This window comes from Coregonus lavaretus, assembly GCF_964263955.1.
Source record: "Coregonus lavaretus genome assembly, contig: HAP1_SCAFFOLD_4979, whole genome shotgun sequence".
In the NCBI taxonomy this organism is placed as follows: Eukaryota; Metazoa; Chordata; class Actinopteri; order Salmoniformes; family Salmonidae; genus Coregonus; species Coregonus lavaretus.
Window position 1 is genome coordinate 1 of NW_028161713.1, and position 20650 is coordinate 20650.

Consider the following 20650-nt stretch of genomic DNA (forward strand, 5'->3'; position numbering starts at 1 on the left):
TTTCCTCATATCGCCTGTTTGTTCAGCTACATGGAACTTTAAGAACTTTATGAGTGAAAACTGATTTTATAAAGATTTTTATTGCAACTATTTTGATGAACAAAGATCTGTATATCTTTGACTTGCCAAATAAAATGAACTAATATGGATGTTAGACTGTGAGTGACTGTGGAGCTGGGGATTAGATCTAGTGAACAGACTAATATGGACGTTAGACTGTGAGTGACTGTGGAGCTGGGGATTAGATCTAGTGAACAGACTAATATGGATGTTAGACTGTGAGTGACTGTGGAGCTGGGGATTAGATCTAGTGAACAGACTAATATGGATGTTAGACTGTGAGTGACTGTGGAGCTGGGGATTAGATCTAGTGAACAGACTAATATGGATGTTAGACTGTGAGTGACTGTGGAGCTGGGGATTAGATCTAGTGAACAGACTAATATGGATGTTAGACTGTGAGTGACTGTGGAGCTGGGGATTAGATCTAGTGAACAGACTAATATGGACGTTAGACTGTGAGTGACTGTGGAGCTGGGGATTAGATCTAGTGAACAGACTAATATGGACGTTAGACTGTGAGTGAGTGACTGTGGAGCTGGGGATTAGATCTAGTGAACAGACTAATATGGATGTTAGACTGTGAGTGACTGTGGAGCTGGGGATTAGATCTAGTGAACAGACTAATATGGATGTTAGACTGTGAGTGACTGTGGAGCTGGGGATTAGATCTAGTGAACAGACTAATATGGATGTTAGACTGTGAGTGAGTGACTGTGGAGCTGGGGATTAGATCTAGTGAACAGACTAATATGGACGTTAGACTGTGAGTGACTGTGGAGCTGGGGATTAGATCTAGTGAACAGACTAATATGGACGTTAGACTGTGAGTGACTGTGGAGCTGGGGATTAGATCTAGTGAACAGACTAATATGGACGTTAGACTGTGAGTGAGTGACTGTGGAGCTGGGGATTAGATCTAGTGAACAGACTAATATGGATGTTAGACTGTGAGTGACTGTGGAGCTGGGGATTAGATCTAGTGAACAGACTAATATGGATGTTAGACTGTGAGTGACTGTGGAGCTGGGGATTAGATCTAGTGAACAGACTAATATGGATGTTAGACTGTGAGTGACTGTGGAGCTGGGGATTAGATCTAGTGAACAGACTAATATGGATGTTAGACTGTGAGTGACTGTGGAGCTGGGGATTAGATCTAGTGAACAGACTAATATGGATGTTAGACTGTGAGTGACTGTGGAGCTGGGGATTAGATCTAGTGAACAGACTAATATGGACGTTAGACTGTGAGTGACTGTGGAGCTGGGGATTAGATCTAGTGAACAGACTAATATGGATGTTAGACTGTGAGTGACTGTGGAGCTGGGGATTAGATCTAGTGAACAGACTAATATGGATGTTAGACTGTGAGTGACTGTGGAGCTGGGGATTAGATCTAGTGAACACACTAATATGGACGTTAGACTGTGAGTGACTGTGGAGCTGGGGATTAGATCTAGTGAACAGACTAATATGGATGTTAGACTGTGAGTGACTGTGGAGCTGGGGATTAGATCTAGTGAACAGACTAATATGGATGTTAGACTGTGAGTGACTGTGGAGCTGGGGATTAGATCTAGTGAACAGACTAATATGGATGTTAGACTGTGAGTGAGTGACTGTGGAGCTGGGGATTAGATCTAGTGAACAGACTAATATGGATGTTAGACTGTGAGTGAGTGACTGTGGAGCTGGGGATTAGATCTAGTGAACAGAACAACTCTTCAATGGTCTATGTTCAAATCAACATACCAGACATATGGTCACGTCGTTTCGTTTAAAACGACCCCAGAAGGTGAATAAGCCCCAACTACGACGGAGGTGAAAGAGCTGAGCGCTTTCTGCTAGATGGGCCAGCCGCAAAGTCAAAATTGGCTTTATCGTAAAAAATTCATGAAAACTAAAATTTGCTGATTTTAAGATTAGGGTTAGGCATAATGTTAGCAGTGTGGTTAAGGTTAGGATTAAAATCAGATTTTGTGGCTGAGTCCTTAGTTAGTAATATACCCCTGGTGAACTAGTCCTTAGTTAGTAATATACCCCTGGTGAACTAGTTCTTAGTTAGTAATATACCCCTGGTGAACTAGTCCTTAGTTAGTACTATTCCCCTGGTGAACTAGTCCTTAGTTAGTAATATACCCCTGGTGAACTAGTCCTTAGTTAGTAATATACCCCTGATTAACTAGTCCTTAGTTAGTAATATACCCCTGGTCAACTAGTCCTTAGTTAGTAATATACCCCTGGTCAACTAGTCCTTAGTTAGTAATATACCCCTGGTCAACTAGTCCTTAGTTAGTAATATACCCCTGGTCAACTAGTCCTTAGTTAGTAATATACCCCTGGTCAACTAGTCCTTAGTTAGTAATATTCCCCTGGTGAACTAGTCCTTAGTTAGTAATATACCCCTGGTGAACTAGTCCTTAGTTAGTAATATTCCCCTGGTGAACTAGTCCTTAGTTAGTAATATTCCCCTGGTCAACTAGTCCTTAGTAATATACCCCTGGTCAACTAGTCCTTAGTAATATACCCCTGGTCAACTAGTCCTTAGTAATATACCCCTGGTCAACTAGTCCTTAGTAATATACACCTGGTCAACTAGTCCTTAGTTAGTACTATTCCCCTGGTCAACTAGTCCTTAGTTAGTAATATACCCCTGGTGAACTAGTCCTTAGTTAGTAATATACCCCTGGTGAACTAGTCCTTAGTTAGTAATATACCCTTGATGAACTAGTCCTTAGTAATATTCCCCTGGTGAACTAGTCCTTAGTTAGTAATATTCCCCTGGTGATCTAGTCCTTAGTAATATACCCCTGATGAACTAGTCCTTAGTTAGTAATATACCCCTGGTGAACTAGTCCTTAGTAATATACCCCTGGTGATCTAGTCCTTAGTAATATACCCCTGATGAACTAGTCCTTAGTAATATACACCTGGTCAACTAGTCCTTAGTTAGTAATATACCCCTGGTGAACTAGTCCTTAGTTAGTAATATACCCCTGGTCAACTAGTCCTTAGTAATATACCCCTGGTGAACTAGTCCTTAGTAATATACCCCTGGTAAACTAGTCCTTATTAATATACCCCTGATGAACTAGTCCTTAGTTAGTAATATACCCCTGGTGAACTAGTCCTTAGTTAGTAATATACCCCTGGTCAACTAGTCCTTAGTTAGTAATATACCTCTGGTGAACTAGTCCTTAGTTAGTAATATACCCCTGGTCAACTAGTCCTTAGTAATATACCCCTGGTGAACTAGTCCTTAGTAATATACCCCTGGTCAACTAGTCCTTATTAATATACCCCTGATGAACTAGCCCTTAGTTAGTAATATTCCCCTGGTGAACTAGTCCTTAGTTAGTAATATACCCCTGATGAACTAGTCCTTAGTTAGTAATATTCCCCTGGTGAACTAGTCCTTAGTTAGTAATATACCCCTGGTGAACTAGTCCTTAGTTAGTAATATACCCCTGGTGAACTAGTCCTTAGTTAGTACTATTCCCCTGGTCAACTAGTCCTTAGTAATATACCCCTGGTGAACTAGTCCTTAGTTAGTAATATACCCCTGGTCAACTAGTCCTTAGTTAGTAATATACCCCTGGTCAACTAGTCCTTAGTAATATACCCCTGGTGAACTAGTCCTTAGTTAGTAATATACAGTGGGGGAAAAAAGTATTTAGTCAGCCACCAATTGTGCAAGTTCTCCCACTTAAAAAAATGAGAGAGGCCTGTAATTTTCATCATAGGTACACGTCAACTATGACAGACAAAATGAGAAAAGAAAATCCAGAAAATCACATTGTAGGATTTTTTATGAATTTATTTGCAAATTATGGTGGAAAATAAGTATTTGGTCAATAACAAAAGTTTCTCAATACTTTGTTATATACCCTTTGTTGGCAATGACACAGGTCAAACGTTTTCTGTAAGTCTTCACAAGGTTTTCACACACTGTTGCTGGTATTTTGGCCCATTCCTCCATGCAGATCTCCTCTAGAGCAGTGATGTTTTGGGGCTGTCGCTGGGCAACACAGACTTTCAACTCCCTCCAAAGATTTTCTATGGGGTTGAGATCTGGAGATTGGCTAGGCCACTCCAGGACCTTGAAATGCTTCTTACGAAGCCACTCCTTCGTTGCCCGGGCGGTGTGTTTGGGATCATTGTCATGCTGAAAGACCCAGCCACGTTTCATCTTCAATGTCCTTGCTGATGGAAGGAGGTTTTCACTCAAAATCTCACGATACATGGCCCCTTTCATTCTTTCCTTTACACGGATCAGTCGTCCTGGTCCCTTTGCAGAAAAACAGCCCCAAAGCATGATGTTTCCACCCCCATGCTTCACAGTAGGTATGGTGTTCTTTGGATGCAACTCAGCATTCTTTGTCCTCCAAACACAACGAGTTGAGTTTTTACCAAAAAGTTATATTTTGGTTTCATCTGACCATATGACATTCTCCCAATCCTCTTCTGGATCATCCAAATGCACTCTAGCAAACTTCAGACGGGCCAGGACATGTACTGGCTTAAGCAGGGGGACACGTCTGGCACTGCAGGATTTGAGTCCCTGGCGGCGTAGTGTGTTACTGATGGTAGGCTTTGTTACTTTGGTCCCAGCTCTCTGCAGGTCATTCACTAGGTCCCCCCGTGTGGTTCTGGGATTTTTGCTCACCGTTCTTGTGATCATTTTGACTCCACGGGGTGAGATCTTGCGTGGAGCCCCAGATCGAGGGAGATTATCAGTGGTCTTGTATGTCTTCCATTTCCTAATAATTGCTCCCACAGTTGATTTCTTCAAACCAAGCTGCTTACCTATTGCAGATTCAGTCTTCCCAGCCTGGTGCAGGTCTACAATTTTGTTTCTGGTGTCCTTTGACAGCTCTTTGGTCTTGGCCATAGTGGAGTTTGGAGTGTGACTGTTTGAGGTTGTGGACAGGTGTCTTTTATACTGATAACAAGTTCAAACAGGTGCCATTAATACAGGTAACGAGTGGAGGACAGAGGAGCCTCTTAAAGAAGAAGTTACAGGTCTGTGAGAGCCAGAAATCTTGCTTGTTTGTAGGTGACCAAATACTTATTTTCCACCATAATTTGCAAATAAATTCATAAAAAATCCTACAATGTGATTTTCTGGAGAAAAAAATTCTCAATTTGTCTGTCATAGTTGACGTGTACCTATGATGAAAATTACAGGCCTCTCTCATCTTTTTAAGTGGGAGAACTTGCACAATTGGTGGCTGACTAAATACTTTTTTCCCCCACTGTAACACTGGTCAACTAGTCCTTAGTTAGTAATATACCCTTGATGAACTAGTCCTTAGTAATATTCCCCTGGTGATCTAGTCCTTAGTAATATACCCCTGGTCAACTAGTCCTTAGTAATATACCCCTGATGAACTAGTCCTTAGTTAGTAATATTCCCCTGGTGAACTAGTCCTTAGTTAGTAATATACCCTTGGTGAACTAGTCCTTAGTAATATACCCCTGGTGAACTAGTCCTTAGTAATATTCCCCTGGTCAACTAGTCCTTAGTAATATACCCCTGATGAACTAGTCCTTAGTTAGTAATATACCCCTGGTGAACTAGTCCTTAGTTAGTAATATACCCCTGGTCAACTAGTCCTTAGTTAGTAATATACCCCTGGTGAACTAGTCCTTAGTAATATACCCCTGGTGAACTAGTCCTTAGTTAGTAATATTCCCCTGGTGAACTAGTCCTTAGTTAGTAATATACCCCTGGTGAACTAGTCCTTAGTAATATACCCCTGGTGAACTAGTCCTTAGTAATATTCCCCTGGTCAACTAGTCCTTAGTAATATACCCCTGATGAACTAGTCCTTAGTTAGTAATATACCCCTGGTGAACTAGTCCTTAGTTAGTAATATACCCCTGGTCAACTAGTCCTTAGTAATATACCCCTGATGAACTAGTCCTTAGCTAGTAATATACCCCTGGTCAACTAGTCCTTAGCTAGTAATATACCCCTGGTGAACTAGTCCTTAGTAATATACCCCTGGTGAACTAGTCCTTAGTTAGTAATATACCCCTGGTGAACTAGTCCTTAGTTAGTAATATACCCCTGGTCAACTAGTCCTTAGTAATATACCCCTGATGAACTAGTCCTTAGCTAGTAATATACCCCTGGTGAACTAGTCCTTAGTTAGTAATATACCCCTGGTGAACTAGTCCTTAGTAATATACCCCTGATGAACTAGTCCTTAGTTAGTAATATACCCCTGGTGAACTAGTCCTTAGTTAGTAATATACCTCTGGTGAACTAGTCCTTAGTAATATTCCCCTGGTCAACTAGTCCTTAGTTAGTAATATACCCCTGGTCAACTAGTCCTTAGTAATATACCCCTGGTGAAGTAGATGCTGCCCTCTGCTGGTCAGGATGAGTCATCAGGAATCTCTAACACCAGAGACTTCCATCCTCTCTACTAACACACAGCATGCTGGCAAAGCTTTGAGGAAATCAAGACTCAAAAACAAACATACAAAAAAGGCTTTTAATCAGGGACCTTTTACAAAATGATGACACTGATTTATCTCCACATTCTGAATACTTCTATTTCAGATGGTTATTTTATTGGATTGAAGTAAAAAACTGAAGGCAGGAAGTGCTTTACTAAGGGAAGATCAACTACATCCTCCTCACCTCTCTCAACGTCTCCTTAAAACCCATTGGAGGAGAAGGCCAGAGGGGAGGGACTTTTTGCGTTTTTGGGGTCACAGTTCAGTACAGCGGGGAAATGAAATGCCATTCACACTGTTCCTGGCATTGTCTGTTGTGAGCAGATTGTTATGTTGGGGCTCTCAAGTTTCCACTCCGATGCTGCGTTTGGAACCATGAGGGAATTGTCCAGTTGTGAAGTCATAAATACCAGTCGATTGCATTCATGTGATTTGAACTTGTTGAGAATCACCGATTGGCTCACGGCCAACAAGCTGCGTCAACCTAAAAGGACAGCCGTCATGCTTGGAAACGAATTATAGTTCAAAAACCACATTCATAAAAACTACTGCTATAGAGGCCATGTCCTTAGTAGGGGAGGTCAGAATGTGGGAGAGGCGGGGAAACTACTGCTATAGAGGCCATGTCCTTAGTAGGGGAGGTCAGAATGTGGGAGAGGTGGGGAAACTACTGCTATAGAGGCCATGTCCTTAGTAGGGGAGGTCAGAATGTGGGAGAGGCGGGGAAACTACTGCTATAGAGGCCATGTCCTTAGTAGGGGAGGTCAGAATGTGGGAGAGGTGGGGAAACTACTGCTATAGAGGCCATGTCCTTAGTAGGGGAGGTCAGAATGTGGGAGAGGCGGGGAAACTACTGCTATAGAGGCCATGTCCTTAGTAGGGGAGGTCAGAATGTGGGAGAGGTGGGTCCACACAATGATAGTTTCCCACTTAGTAATCACCAGCTGGAGGGACGTTCAAGTAGATTTATCCCAGTCGTATGTGGCATATAAAGTGGGTGCTACCCGTTGAAAAAGGGAAGTTCGTAACGTTGCTCGAGCAATCTGACGAGGTGCTGAAACCCCCTATTCTCAACCCCCGAGAACGGCCTCATATCCGCGGCTATCAACCAAAGACTGTAAAACATATAAAACATAGCCTACCTATCGCTCTGAGTTCCTTTGGCCCGGTTTGAATGCAGAGGGGAGAGGATGTCGTGTGATTTCTTGGTGTTTCCGTCACGCTACGGTTTCCTGGGGTGATGTCGGCGTAAACGTGTCAACATGTTGGAGGTTTTTGGCAGCAGCTATTCTCGCTGTGCAGCAGCGGTATCCTGTTAATGTTTTATCCACAACTACATCCATCACCGTTGTCATTTACTTGAAAGCCAAAAATGTTCCCAAACTGGAGATTTGAACGATGGAGGATCCTCCTGGTTTATCGACCCCACCAATCGCCATCGTACAGAACTAGTTCCCTCACTGCGCCTCATAAAAGGACCGTTTTTGAAATACGCCAATTAAGATTTGAATTTTGATTACTCAAGTTGTTTTAACGGAATAGCCTGAAATGGGTTTTTTCAGATCAGATTTACTGGAGCCATAGGCCTACCAGGCAGCATAGCCTATAGGACTGGTTTGGTTATTCCAGAAGTCCCCGTGCCCAACGGGACACCCCTACTGTATGGGAACGTGTGTGGGGGGGTGCTCAGTCTTCCAGGGCGAAGTCGTATGGTTGGAAGTCGTCTCGTAGTTGTTTGCTCAGACTGTCCTATAGGACTGGTTTGGTTATTCCAGAAGTCCCCGTGCCCAACGGGACACCCCTACTGTATGGGAACGTGTGTGGGGGGGTGCTCAGTCTTCCAGGGCGAAGTCGTATGGTTGGAAGTCGTCTCGTAGTTGTTTGCTCAGACTGTCCTCCTCCTCTCGGCTCTGTTTACACTCTCTCCAGTCTGCCCTCTCCGGGACGTTCAGTACCGCCTCGCTGGCCAACACCTCCCTACACCACACACACACACACACACACACCACACACACACACACACCACACACAGACACACACACACACACACACACACACCACACACACACACACACACACACACACACACACACACACACACCACACACAGACACACACACACACACACACACACACACACACACACAGACACACACACCACACACACACAGACACACACACCACACACAGACACACACACACACACACACACACACCACACACACACACACACACACACACACACACAGACACACACACCACACACAGACACACACACACACACACACACACACACCACACACACACAGACACACATACACACACACACACACCACACACACACCACACACACACCACACACAGACACACACACACACACACACACACACACACACACACACACCACACACACACCACACACAGACACACACACACACACCACACACACACCACACACAGACACACACACACACACACACACACACACACACACACACACACACACACACACACACACACACACACAGAGAGAAAGACACACGTTAGTAACTGTTTTTAGTAGTGATGCAATGATCCACCGATACGCATCGGTCCCCGAATCAAATGTTTAAGACCCCTAACAGATCCAAATGTAGCATGCGTCGGTCAGGAAATAGGTTGAGACGTTACAGAGCGCTGGTTCAGGAAATAGGTTGAGACGTTACAGAACGCTGGTTCAGGAAATAGGTTGAGACGTTACAGAACCCTGGTTCAGGAAATAGGTTGAGGCGTTACAGAACGCTGGTTCAGGAAATAGGTTGAGACGTTACAGAACGCTGGTTCAGGAAATAGGTTGAGACGTTACAGAACCCTGGTTCAGGAAATAGGTTGAGGCGTTACAGAACGCTGGTTCAGGAAATAGGTTGAGACGTTACAGAACGCTGGTTCAGGAAATAGGTTGAGACGTTACAGAACCCTGGTTCAGGAAATAGGTTGAGACGTTACAGAACCCTGGTTCAGGAAATAGGTTGAGACGTTACAGAACGCTGGTTCACTATTTCTGTTTCTGCATATTACATTCTTTCTACCTTCTGAAAACACCTCTCATCTTTTGTGACAACTGCAGTGTGGAACTGCATGTAACTGTGTTGACAGTCATTGATCTACAGTGAGGGAAAAAAGTATTTGATCCCCTGCTGATTTTGTACGTTTGCCCACTGACAAAGAAATGATCAGTCTATACTTTTAATGGTAGGTTTATTTGAACAGTGAGAGACAGAATAACACAACAATCCAGAAAAACGCATGTCAAAAATGTTATAAATTGATTTGCATTTTAATGAGGGAAATAAGTATTTGACCCCCTCTCAATCAGAAAGATTTCAGGCTCCCAGGTGTCTTTTATACAGGTAACGAGCTGAGATTAGGAGCACACTCTTAAAGGGAGTGCTCCTAATCTCAGCTTGTTACCTGTATAAAAGACACCTGTCCACAGAAGCAATCAATCAATCAGATTCTCTCCACCATGGCCAAGACCAAAGAGCTCTCCAAGGATGTCAGGGACAAGATTGTAGACCTACACACGGCTGGAATGGGCTACAAGACCATCGCCAAGAAGCTTGGTGAGAAGGTGACAACAGTTGGTGCGATTATTCGCAAATGGAAGAAAAACAAAAGAACTGTCAATCTCTCTCGGCCTGGGGCTCCATACAAGATCTCACCTCGTGGAGTTGCAATGATCATGAGAACGGTGAGGAATCAGCCCAGAACTACACGGGAGGATCTTGTCAATGATCTCAAGGCAGCTGGGACCATAGTCACCAAGAAAACAATTGGTAACACACTACGCTGTGAAGGACTGAAATCCTGCAGCGCCCGCAAGGTCCCCCTGCTCAAGAAAGCACATATACAGGCCCGTCTGAAGTTTGCCAATGAACATCTGAATGATTCAGAGGAGAACTGGGTGAAAGTGTTGTGGTCAGATGAGACCAAAATCTCAACTCGCCGTGTTTGGAGGAGGAGGAATGCTGCCTATGACCCAAGAACACCATCCCCACCGTCAAACATGGAGGTGGAAACATTATGCTTTGGGGGTGTTTTTCTGCTAAGGGGACAGGACAACTTCACTGCATCAAAGGGACGATGGACGGGGCCATGTACCGTCAAATCTTGGGTGAGAACTTCCTTCCCTCAGCCAGGGCATTGAAAATGGGTCGTGGATGGGTATTCCAGCATGACAATGACCCAAAACACACGGCCAAGGCAACAAAGGAGTGGCTCAAGAAGAAGCACATGAAGGTCCTGGAGTGGCCTAGCCAGTCTCCAGACCTTAATCCCATAGAAAATCTGTGGAGGGAGCTGAATGTTCGAGTTGCCAAACGTCAGCCTCGAAACCTTAATGACTTGGAGAAGATCTGCAAAGAGGAGTGGGACAAAATCCCTCCTGAGATGTGTGCAAACCATTTAGCAGATGCTTTTATCCAAAGCGACTTACAGTCATGTGCGCATACATATTTACATATGGGTGGTCCCGGGGATCGAACCCACTACCCTGGCGTTACAAGCGCCATGCTCTACCAATTGAGCTACAAAGGACCTGACCATGACCATATGACTGAACAGTAGTCCAGCTGCGACAAAACTAGGGCCTGTAGGACCTGCCGTGTTGATAGTGTTGTTAAGAAGGCAGAGCAGCGCTTTATTATGGACAGACTTCTCCCCATCTTAGCTACTGTTGTATCAATATGTTTTGACCATGACTGTTTACAATCCAGGGTTACTCCAAGCAGTTTAGTCTCCTCAACTTGCTACATTTCCACATTATTCATTACAAGATTTAGTTGAGGTTTAGGTTTAGTGAATGATTTGTCCCAAATACAATGCTTTCAGTTTTTGAAATATTTAGTACTAACCTTGCCACCCATTCTGAAACTAACTGCAGCTCTTTGTTAAGTGTTGCAGTCATTTCAGTCGCTGTAGTAGCTGACGTGTATAGTGTTGAGTCATCCGCATACATAGATACTCTGGCTTTACTCAAAGCCAGTGGCATGTCATTAGTAAAGATTTTAAAAAGTAAGGGGCCTAGACAGCTGTCCTAGGGAATTCCTGATTCTACCTGGATTTTGTTGGAGAGGCTTCCATTAAAGAACACCCTCTGTGTTCTGATAGACAGGTAACTCTTTATCAACAATATAGCAGGGGGTGTAAAGCCATAACACATAGGTTTATCCTTGAAAGATGCACATCACTAGTTTCTAGGTGATATCACACATGATGTGTGTGTGTGTGTGTGTGTGTGTGTGTGTGTGTGTGTGTGTGTGTGTGTGTGTGTGTGTGTGTGTGTGTGTACCTGCCAAACTGCAGAGGGAAGTTTTTCAGAATGCGGTAGAAGAGTTTCTCTCCAGAGTCCAGCTCTACGTAGAAGTACGGTGTCCCTGGAGGAGCAATCTGATACAAACACAAACAAATGATTACCTTCTATCATAACCAAGCATTATCATAAAATATGTCAAAGCGACTTAGAGTCATGTGTGCATACATTTTACGTCTGGGTGGTCCCGGGAATCGAACTCACTATCCTGGCGTTGCAAACACCATGCTCTACCAACTGAGCTACAGAGGACCACAAACAGTTTCAGCTCCTAGCATTATCATCACCTATCAGTGTTAGTTTCAAGCATTATCAACTAGCATTGTTATGTAGTGTCTTAGGCTCTGTGATTGTGCTGACATTGCAAATGGTGTAACAGATGAACTTTACTCTACTTTGCTGAAACATCTGGAAAGCATTACTAAAGTTCCTGGAAAAAAGGATATGGGAAGATATGTGAAAAAGGCCAGGGATTGGATATTAAAATCACGCCATACTATGTCATATATGACATAAATACCATGTCTTGAACAGGGAGGAGGGGGAATAGCGAATTACAGAATTGGCTCCTGCTGTTCTTCAGATATCTGCAGGTATCTGTAAATCTGACGCTGAAACTCTTTGTTATAATAAACCTTTATAAACAAAGTACAGTGTCGGCGGACTTCTTATCATCACGGCATTATCAGCAAAGGTTTGTTTTTGGCCACCACAGTTACCAACTAGCATTGTTACCATTACTATCATAAGCTAAAAACGAAATACATGTTTTTAAACTCTTGTAAGAACGTTTCAGATGAACTACATGTTCACACATTAGGTGGTTCTCCAATAGAATGTGTTCCCGCATATAAATACTTGGGCATTTGCATTGATACGGATGTGACGTTTAAGAAACATATAGCTGGTTAAGAAGCTACGATTTTAAGTGGCCTTTTTCTACAGAACAGATCATGCCTTCTCTAAGCAGTAGAAAGCAGATTATTCAGTCAACCGTTTTACCTGTTCTTGGTTATGGTGATATTATTTATCAAAGTGCAGCTGCTACTACTCTTAACCCTTTGGATGCCGTCTACCATAGTGGCCTTCAACACAGTGGCCTCCATTAATACCATAGTGGCCTTCAACACAGTGGCCTCCATTAATACCATAGTGGCCTTCAACACAGTGGCCTCCATTAATACCATAGTGGCCTTCAACACAGTGGCCTCCATTAATACCATAGTGGCCTTCAACACAGTGGCCTCCATTAATACCATAGTGGCCTTCAACACAGTGGCCTCCATTAATACCATAGTGGCCTTCAACGCAGTGGCCTCCATTAATACCATAGTGGCCTTCAACACAGTGGCCTCCATTAATACCATAGTGGCCTTCAACACAGTGGCCTCCATTAATACCATAGTGGCCTTCAACACAGTGGCCTCCATTAATACCATAGTGGCCTTCAACCCAGTGGCCTCCATTAATACCATAGTGGCCTCCATTAATACCATAGTGCCCTTCAATACAGTGGCCTCCATTAATACCATAGTGGCCTTCAACACAGTGGCCTCCATTAATACCATAGTGGCCTTCAACACAGTGGCCTCCATTAATACCATAGTGGCCTTCAACACAGTGGCCTCCATCATTCTTAAATGGAAGAAGTTTGGAACCACGAAGACTCTTCCTAGAGCTGGCCGCCCGGCCAAACTGAGCAATCGGTGGGGAGAAGGGCCTTGGTCAGGGAGGTGACCAAGAACCCTATGGTCACTCTGACAGAGCTCCAGAGTTCCTCTGTGGAGATGGGAGAACCTTCCAGAAGGACAACCATCTCTGCAGCATTCCACCAAACCAGGCCTTTATTGTAGAGTGGCCAGATGGAAGCCACTCCTCAGTGAAAGGCACATGATAGCCCGCTTGGAGTTTGCCAAAAGGCACTTAAAGGACTGTCAGACCATGAGAAACCAGATTCTCCTGTCTGATGAAACCATCCCTACGGTGAAGCATGGTGGTGGCAGCATCATGCTGATGAAACCATCCCTACGGTGAAGCATGGTGGTGGCAGCATCATGCTGTGGGGCCAAGACAATTCAGGAGTGGCTTCGGGACAAGTCTCTGAATGTCCTTGAGCGGCCCAGCCAGAGCCCGGACTTGAACCTGATCGAACATCTCTGGAGAGACCTGAAAATAGATGTGCAGCGACGCTCCCCATCCAACCTGACAGAGCTTGAGAGGATCTGCAGAGAAGAATGGGAGAAACTCCCCAAATACAGGTGTGCCAAGCTTGTAGCGTCATACCCAAGAAGACTCGAGGCTGTAATCGCTGCAAAAGGTGCTTCAACAAAGTACTGAGTAAAGGGTCTGAATACTTATGTAAATGTGATATCAGTTTTTTTTTTTTTATAAATGTGCGAATATTTCTAAAAACCTGTTTTTGCTTTGTCATTATGGGGCATCGTGTGTAGATTGATAAGGAAAAAAAACTATTTAATCCATTTTAGAATAAAGGCTGTAACGTAACAAAATGTGGAAAAGGTCAAGGGGTCTGAATACTTTCCGATTGCACTTGTATATATCTAAACACTACCAGTCAAAAGTTGAGACTCAATCAAGTGTTTTCCTTTATTTTTACTATTTTCTACATTATAGAATAATAGTGAAGACATCAAAACTATGAAATAACACATATGGAATCATGTTGTAACCAAAAAAGTGTTAAATAAATCAAAATATATTTTATATTTGAGATTCTTCAAATAGCCACCCTTTGCCTTGATGACAGCTTTGCACACTCTTGGCATTCTCTCAACCAGCTTCATGAGGTAGTCACCTGGAATGCATTTCAATTAACAGGTGTGCCTTCTTTAAAGTTAATTTGTGGAATTTCTTTCCTCCTTAATGCGTTGGAGCCAATCAGTTGTGTTGTGACAAGGTAGGGGGGGGGGGGGGTATACAGAAGATAGCCCTATTTGATAAAAGACCAATTCCATATTATGGCAATAACAGCTCAAATAAGCAAAGAGAAACAACAGTCCATCATTACTTTAAGACATGAAGGTCAGTCAATATGGAACATTTCAAGAACTTTGAAAGTTTCTTCAAGTGCAGTCGCAAAAACCATCAAGCGCTATGATGAAACTGGCTCTCATGAGGTCCGCCACACGAATGGAAGACCCAGAGTTCATTAGAGTTACCAGCCTCAGAAATTGCAGCCCAAATAAATGCTTCACAGAGTTCAAGTCACAGACACATCACAACATCAACTATTCAGAGGGGACTGTGTGAATCAGGCCTTCATGGTCGAAAAGCTGCAAAGAAACCACTACTAAAGGACACCAATAATAAGAAGAGACTTGCTTGGGCCAAGAAACACGAGCAATGGACATTAGACCGGTGGAAATGTGTCCTTTGGTCTGGTGTCCAAATGTGAGATTTTTGGTTCCAACTGCTGTGTCTTTGTGAGACACGGTGTGGGTGAACGGATGATCTCCGCATGTGTAGTTCCCACCGTAAAGCATGGAGGAGGAGGTGTTATGGTGTGGGGGTGCTTTGCTGGTGACACTGTCTGTGATTTATTTAGAATTCAAGGCACACTTAACCAGCATGGCTACCACAGCATTCTGCAGCGATACGCCATCCCATCTGGTTTGGGCTTAGTGGGACTATCATTTGTTTTTCAACAGGACAATGACCCAACACACCTCCAGGCTGTGTAAGGGCTATTTGACCAAGAAGGAGAGTGATGGAGTGCTGCATCAGATGACCTGGCCTCCACAATCCCCCAACCTCAACCCAATTGAGATGGTTTGGGATGAGTTGGACAGCAGAGTGAAGGAAAAGCAGCCAACAAGTGCTCAGCATATGTGGGAACTCCTTCAAGACTGTTGGAAAAGCATTCCTCATGAAGCTGGTTGAGAGAATGCCAAGAGTGTGCAAAGCTGTCATCAAGGCAAAGGGTGGCTATTTGAAGTATCTCAAATATAAAATAAATGTTGATTTATTTAACACTTTTTTGGTTACAACATGATTCCACATGTTATTTCATAGTTTCGATGTCTTCACTATTATTCTACAATGTAGAAAATAGTAAAAATAAAGAAAAACCCTTGAATAATGTAAGTAAGCATTTCACTGTAATGTCTACACCTGTTGTATTCGGCGCGTGTGGCAAATAAAATGTGATTTGATTTGAGTCCAAACTTTTTACTAGTAGTGTATATCTATAGCGATAGCAATCTATATACTTTTTTATTTTTTTATTTTATTTCACCTTTATTTAACCAGGTAAACCAGTTGAGAACAAGTTCTCATTTACAACTGCGACCTGGCCAAGATAAAGCAAAGCAGTGTGATAAAAACAACAACACAGAGTTACATATGGGGTAAAACAAAACAAAGTCAAAAATACAACAGAAATACATATATATACAGTGTGTGCAAATGTAGCAAGTTATGGAGGTAAGGCAATAAATAGGCTATAGTGCAAAATAATTACAATTAGTATTAACACTGGAATGATAGATGTGCAAGAGATGATGTGCAAATAGAGATACTGGGGTGCAAATGAGCAAAATAAATAATATAGGGATGAGGTAGTTGGGCGGGCTAATTTCAGATGGGCTGTGTACAGGTGCAGTGATCGGTAAGGTGCTCTGACAACTGATGCTTAAAGTTAGTGAGGGAGATAAGTGTCTCCAGCTTCAGAGATTTTTGCAATTTGTTCCAGTCATTGGCAGCAGAGAACTGGAAGGAATTGCGGCCAAAGGAGGTGTTGGCTTTGGGGATGACCAGTGAGATATACCCGCTGGAGCGCAGACTACGGGTGGGTGTTGCTATGGTGACCAATGAGCTAAGATAAGGCGGGGATTTGCCTAGCAGTGATTTATAGATGGCCTGGAGCCAGTGGGTTTGGCGACGAATATGTAGTGAGGACCAGCCAACAAGAGCGTACAGGTCACAGTGGTGGGTAGTGTATGGGGCTTTGGAGACAAAACGGATGGCACTGTGATAGACTACATCCAATTTGCTGAGTAGAGTGTTGGAGGCTATTTTGTAAATGACATCGCCGAAGTCAAGGATCGGTAGGATAGTCAGTTTTACGAGGGCATGTTTGGCAGCATGAGTGAAGGAGGCTTTGTTGCGAAATAGGAAACCGATTCTAGATTTAACTTTGGATTGGAGATTCTTAATGTGAGTCTGGAAGGAGAGTTTACAGTCTAACCAGACACCTAGATATTTGTAGTTGTCCACATACTCTAGGTCAGACCCGTCGAGAGTAGTGATTCTAGTCGGGTGGGCGGGTGCAAGCAGCGTTCGGTTGAAGAGCATGCATTTAGTTTTACTAGTGTTTAAGAGCAGTTGGAGGCTACTGAAGGAGTGTTGTATGGCATTGAAGCTCGTTTGGAGGTTTGTTAACACAGTGTCCAATGAAGGGCCAGATGTATACAAAATGGTGTCGTCTGCGTAGAGGTGGATCTGAGAGTCACCAGCAGCAAGAGCGACATCATTGATATACACAGAGAAAAGAGTCGGCCCAAGAATTGAACCCTGTGGCACCCCCATAGAGACTGCCATAGGTCCAGACAACAGGCCCTCCGATTTGACACATTGAACTCTATCTGAGAAGTAGTTTGTGAACCAGGCGAGGCAGTCATTTGAGAAACCAAGGCTATTTAGTCTGCCAATAAGAATGCGGTGGTTGACAGAGTCGAAAGCCTTGGCCAGGTCGATGAAGACGGCTGCACAGTACTGTCTATTATCGATCGCGGTTATAATATCGTTTAGGACCTTGAGCGTGGCTGAAGTGCACCCATGACCAGCTCGGAAACCGGATTGCATAGCGGAGAAGGTACGGTGGGATTCGAAATGGTCGGTGATCTGTTTGTTGACTTGGCTTTCAAAAACTTTTGAAAGGCAGGGCAGGATGGATATGGGTCTGTAACAGTTTGGATCTAGAGTGTCACCCCCTTTGAAGAGGGGGATGACCGCGGCAGCTTTCCAATCTCTGGGGATCTCAGACGTTACGAAAGAGAGGTTGAACAGGCTAGTAATAGGGGTTGCGACAATTTCGGCGGCTAGTTTTAGAAAGAAAGGGTCCAGATTGTCTAGCCCAGATGATTTGTAGGAGTCCAGATTTTGCAGCTCTTTTAGAACATCAGCTGTCTGGATTTGTGTGAAGGAGAAGCGGGGGGGTTATGGGCAAGTTGCAGCGGAGGGTGCAGAGCTGGTGGCCGGGGTAGTGGTAGCCAGGTGGAAAGCATGGCCAGCCGTAGCAAAATGCTTGTTGAAATTCTCGATTATTGTAGATTTAAATCGGTGGTGATAGTGTTTCCTAGCCTCAGTGCAGTGGGCAGCTGGGAGGAAGTGCTCTTATTTTCCATGGACTTTACAGTGTCCCAAAACTTTTTGGAGTTAGTGCTACAGGATGCAAATTTCTGTTTGAAAAAGTTAGCCTTTGCTTTCCTAACTGCTTGTGTATATTGGTTCCTAACTTCCCTGAAAAGTTGCATATCGCGGGGGCTATTTGATGCTAATGCAGTACGCCACAGGATGTTTTTGTGCTGGTCAAGGGCAGTCAAGTCTGAGGAGAACCAGGGGCTATATCTGTTCTTAGTTCTGTATTTTTTGAATGGGGCATGTCTATTTAAGATTGAGAGGAAATTACTTTTAAAGAACAACCAGGCATCCTCTACTGACGGAATGAGATCTATATCCATCCAGGATACCTGGGCCAGGTCAATTAGGAAGGCCTGCTCGCTGAAGTGTTTTTGGGAGCGTTTGACAGTGATGAGGGGTGGTCGTTTGACCGCGGACCCGTTACGGACGCAGGCAATAAGGCAGTGATCGCTGAGATCCTGGTTGAAGACAGCGGAGGTGTATTTAGAGGGTAAGTTAGTCAGGATGATATCTATGAGGGTACCCATGTTTACGGATTTAGGGTTGTACCTGGTAGGTTCGTTGATAATTTGTGTGAGATTGAGGGCATCTAGTTTAGATTGTAGGATGGCCGGGGTGTTAAGCATATCCCAATTTAGGTCACCAAGCAGTACGAACTCTGAGGATAGATGGGGGGCAATCAATTCACATATGGTGTCCAGGGCACAGCTGGGAGCTGAGGGGGGTCTGTAGCAAGCGGCAACAGTGAGAGATTTATTTCTGGAAAGGTGGATTTTTAGAAGTAGAAGCTCAAACTGTTTGGGCACAGACCTGGATAGTATGATAGAGCTCTGCAGGCTATCTCTACAGTAGATTGCAACTCCACCCCCTTTGGCAGTTCTATCTAGACGGAAAATGTTATAGTTGGGGATGGAAATTTCAGAATTTTTGGTGACCTTCCTAAGCCAGGATTCAGACACTGCTAGAACATCAGGGTTGGCAGAGTGTGCTAACGCAGTGAATAACTCAAACTTAGGAAGGAGGCTTCTGATATTTATGTGCAGAAAACCAAGACTTTTACGGTTACAGAAGTCAACAAATGATAGTTCCTGGGGAGTAGGAGTGATACTGGGGGCTGCAGGGCCTGGGTTAGCCTCTACATCACCAGAGGAACAGAGGAGGACTAGAATAAGGATACGACTAAAGGCTTTAAGAACTGGTCTTCTAGTGCGTTGGGTACATAGAATAAAGGGGGCAGTTCTCCGGGCGTTGTAGAAAAGATTCAGGGCATTATGTACAGAAAAGGATATGGAAGGATATGAGTACAGTTCAGGTAACCCTAAGCGTTGGGTAACAATGAAAGAGATAGCGTCATTGGAGGCACCGATTGAGCCGGTCTCGGCGTGTATGGGGGGAGGAACAAAGGAACTATTTGAGGCAGTTTGAGAGGGACTAGGGGTTCTACAGTGAAATTGTATAATAAGAACTAACCCAAACAGCAATAGGCAAGGCATAATTGACATGGGAGAGAGGCATAAAGCAATCACAGGTGTTATTAGAGAGAGCTAAGACAACAACTGGAAATAGCGATAACGTTTGGGCTAAGACTAAACAGAATAAACAGGACAGGGTACCGTGTAAAGGAACAGTCCAGCAGGCATCAGCTGTGCAGCTGAGTGATCATAAGGTCCAGTGAACAGCAATATGTGAGTCCGAGAGCAGTTCAAATTGGTGCTTCAGCACAGCTAGCAGGGAGCACAGTTGTAGTTTGCGTGTGCTAGCGGGCCGGGGCTGGCAGATGGATCTTCGTGGTCGTCGCAACTGGAAGCCTGATGAAACCACATCAGACTATTTCGTCGGCAAACCAGTCGTGTTGGATCGGCGGGGCTCAGTGTCAACACTAGGAGGTCCCGTCCGGTTGACAGAGAGGTAGATAGCCGGGAGCTGGGCCTGAGGCTAGCTCAAGGCTAACTGGTGCTTGCTATAGGGCAATGGTAATCAGCCAACAACAGGTTGCAGCTAGCTAGCTGGTTGTGATGATCCGGCGCTAGGGTCCAGTGATTCCGGCAGAAAGTCCAATAAGCTCTGGGTCGATAGCACGCTGGGTCGATAGCACGCTGTGCAGACTGGCCGACGAATTGTCCAGGCTAGAGCTAGAGCTGGCTGGTGGATAGTGTAGGCCACGGACAGTGGTGAAGACGCTAACGGTGACTAATAGCAGGTAGCCATTTAGTTGCGGCTACACTAGTATCAGCTTACGGTTCTTGATGAAAGTTATAAAGAAATAATAGAATCCTTTCCACGTTGGGTGAGGCGGGTTGCAGGAAAGTATATTTAGTTAAAGAATGAAAAGTAAAAATTGAGAGATATATACAAAATAGACAAAAAAAAACAAGAAACGGGATATTT

At 44.0% G+C, this 20650-nt stretch overlaps 1 protein-coding gene across 1 annotated transcript in view; it reads right to left on the minus strand.

The window, feature by feature from the left end:
- Positions 1-6552: 6552 nt before the first annotated feature.
- Positions 6553-20650, minus strand: part of LOC311120199 (CWF19-like protein 1) — a gene marked incomplete at its 5' end in the record, with an annotated part of 35284 nt that continues 21186 nt past the window's right edge. Inside the window, 3 exons of the mRNA XM_084194816.1 lie at positions 6553-8142; positions 8290-8508; positions 11861-11958. Of these exons, the coding sequence (XP_084050942.1) occupies positions 8364-8508; positions 11861-11958 (243 nt within the window). The remainder of the gene's footprint in view (positions 8143-8289; positions 8509-11860; positions 11959-20650) is intronic.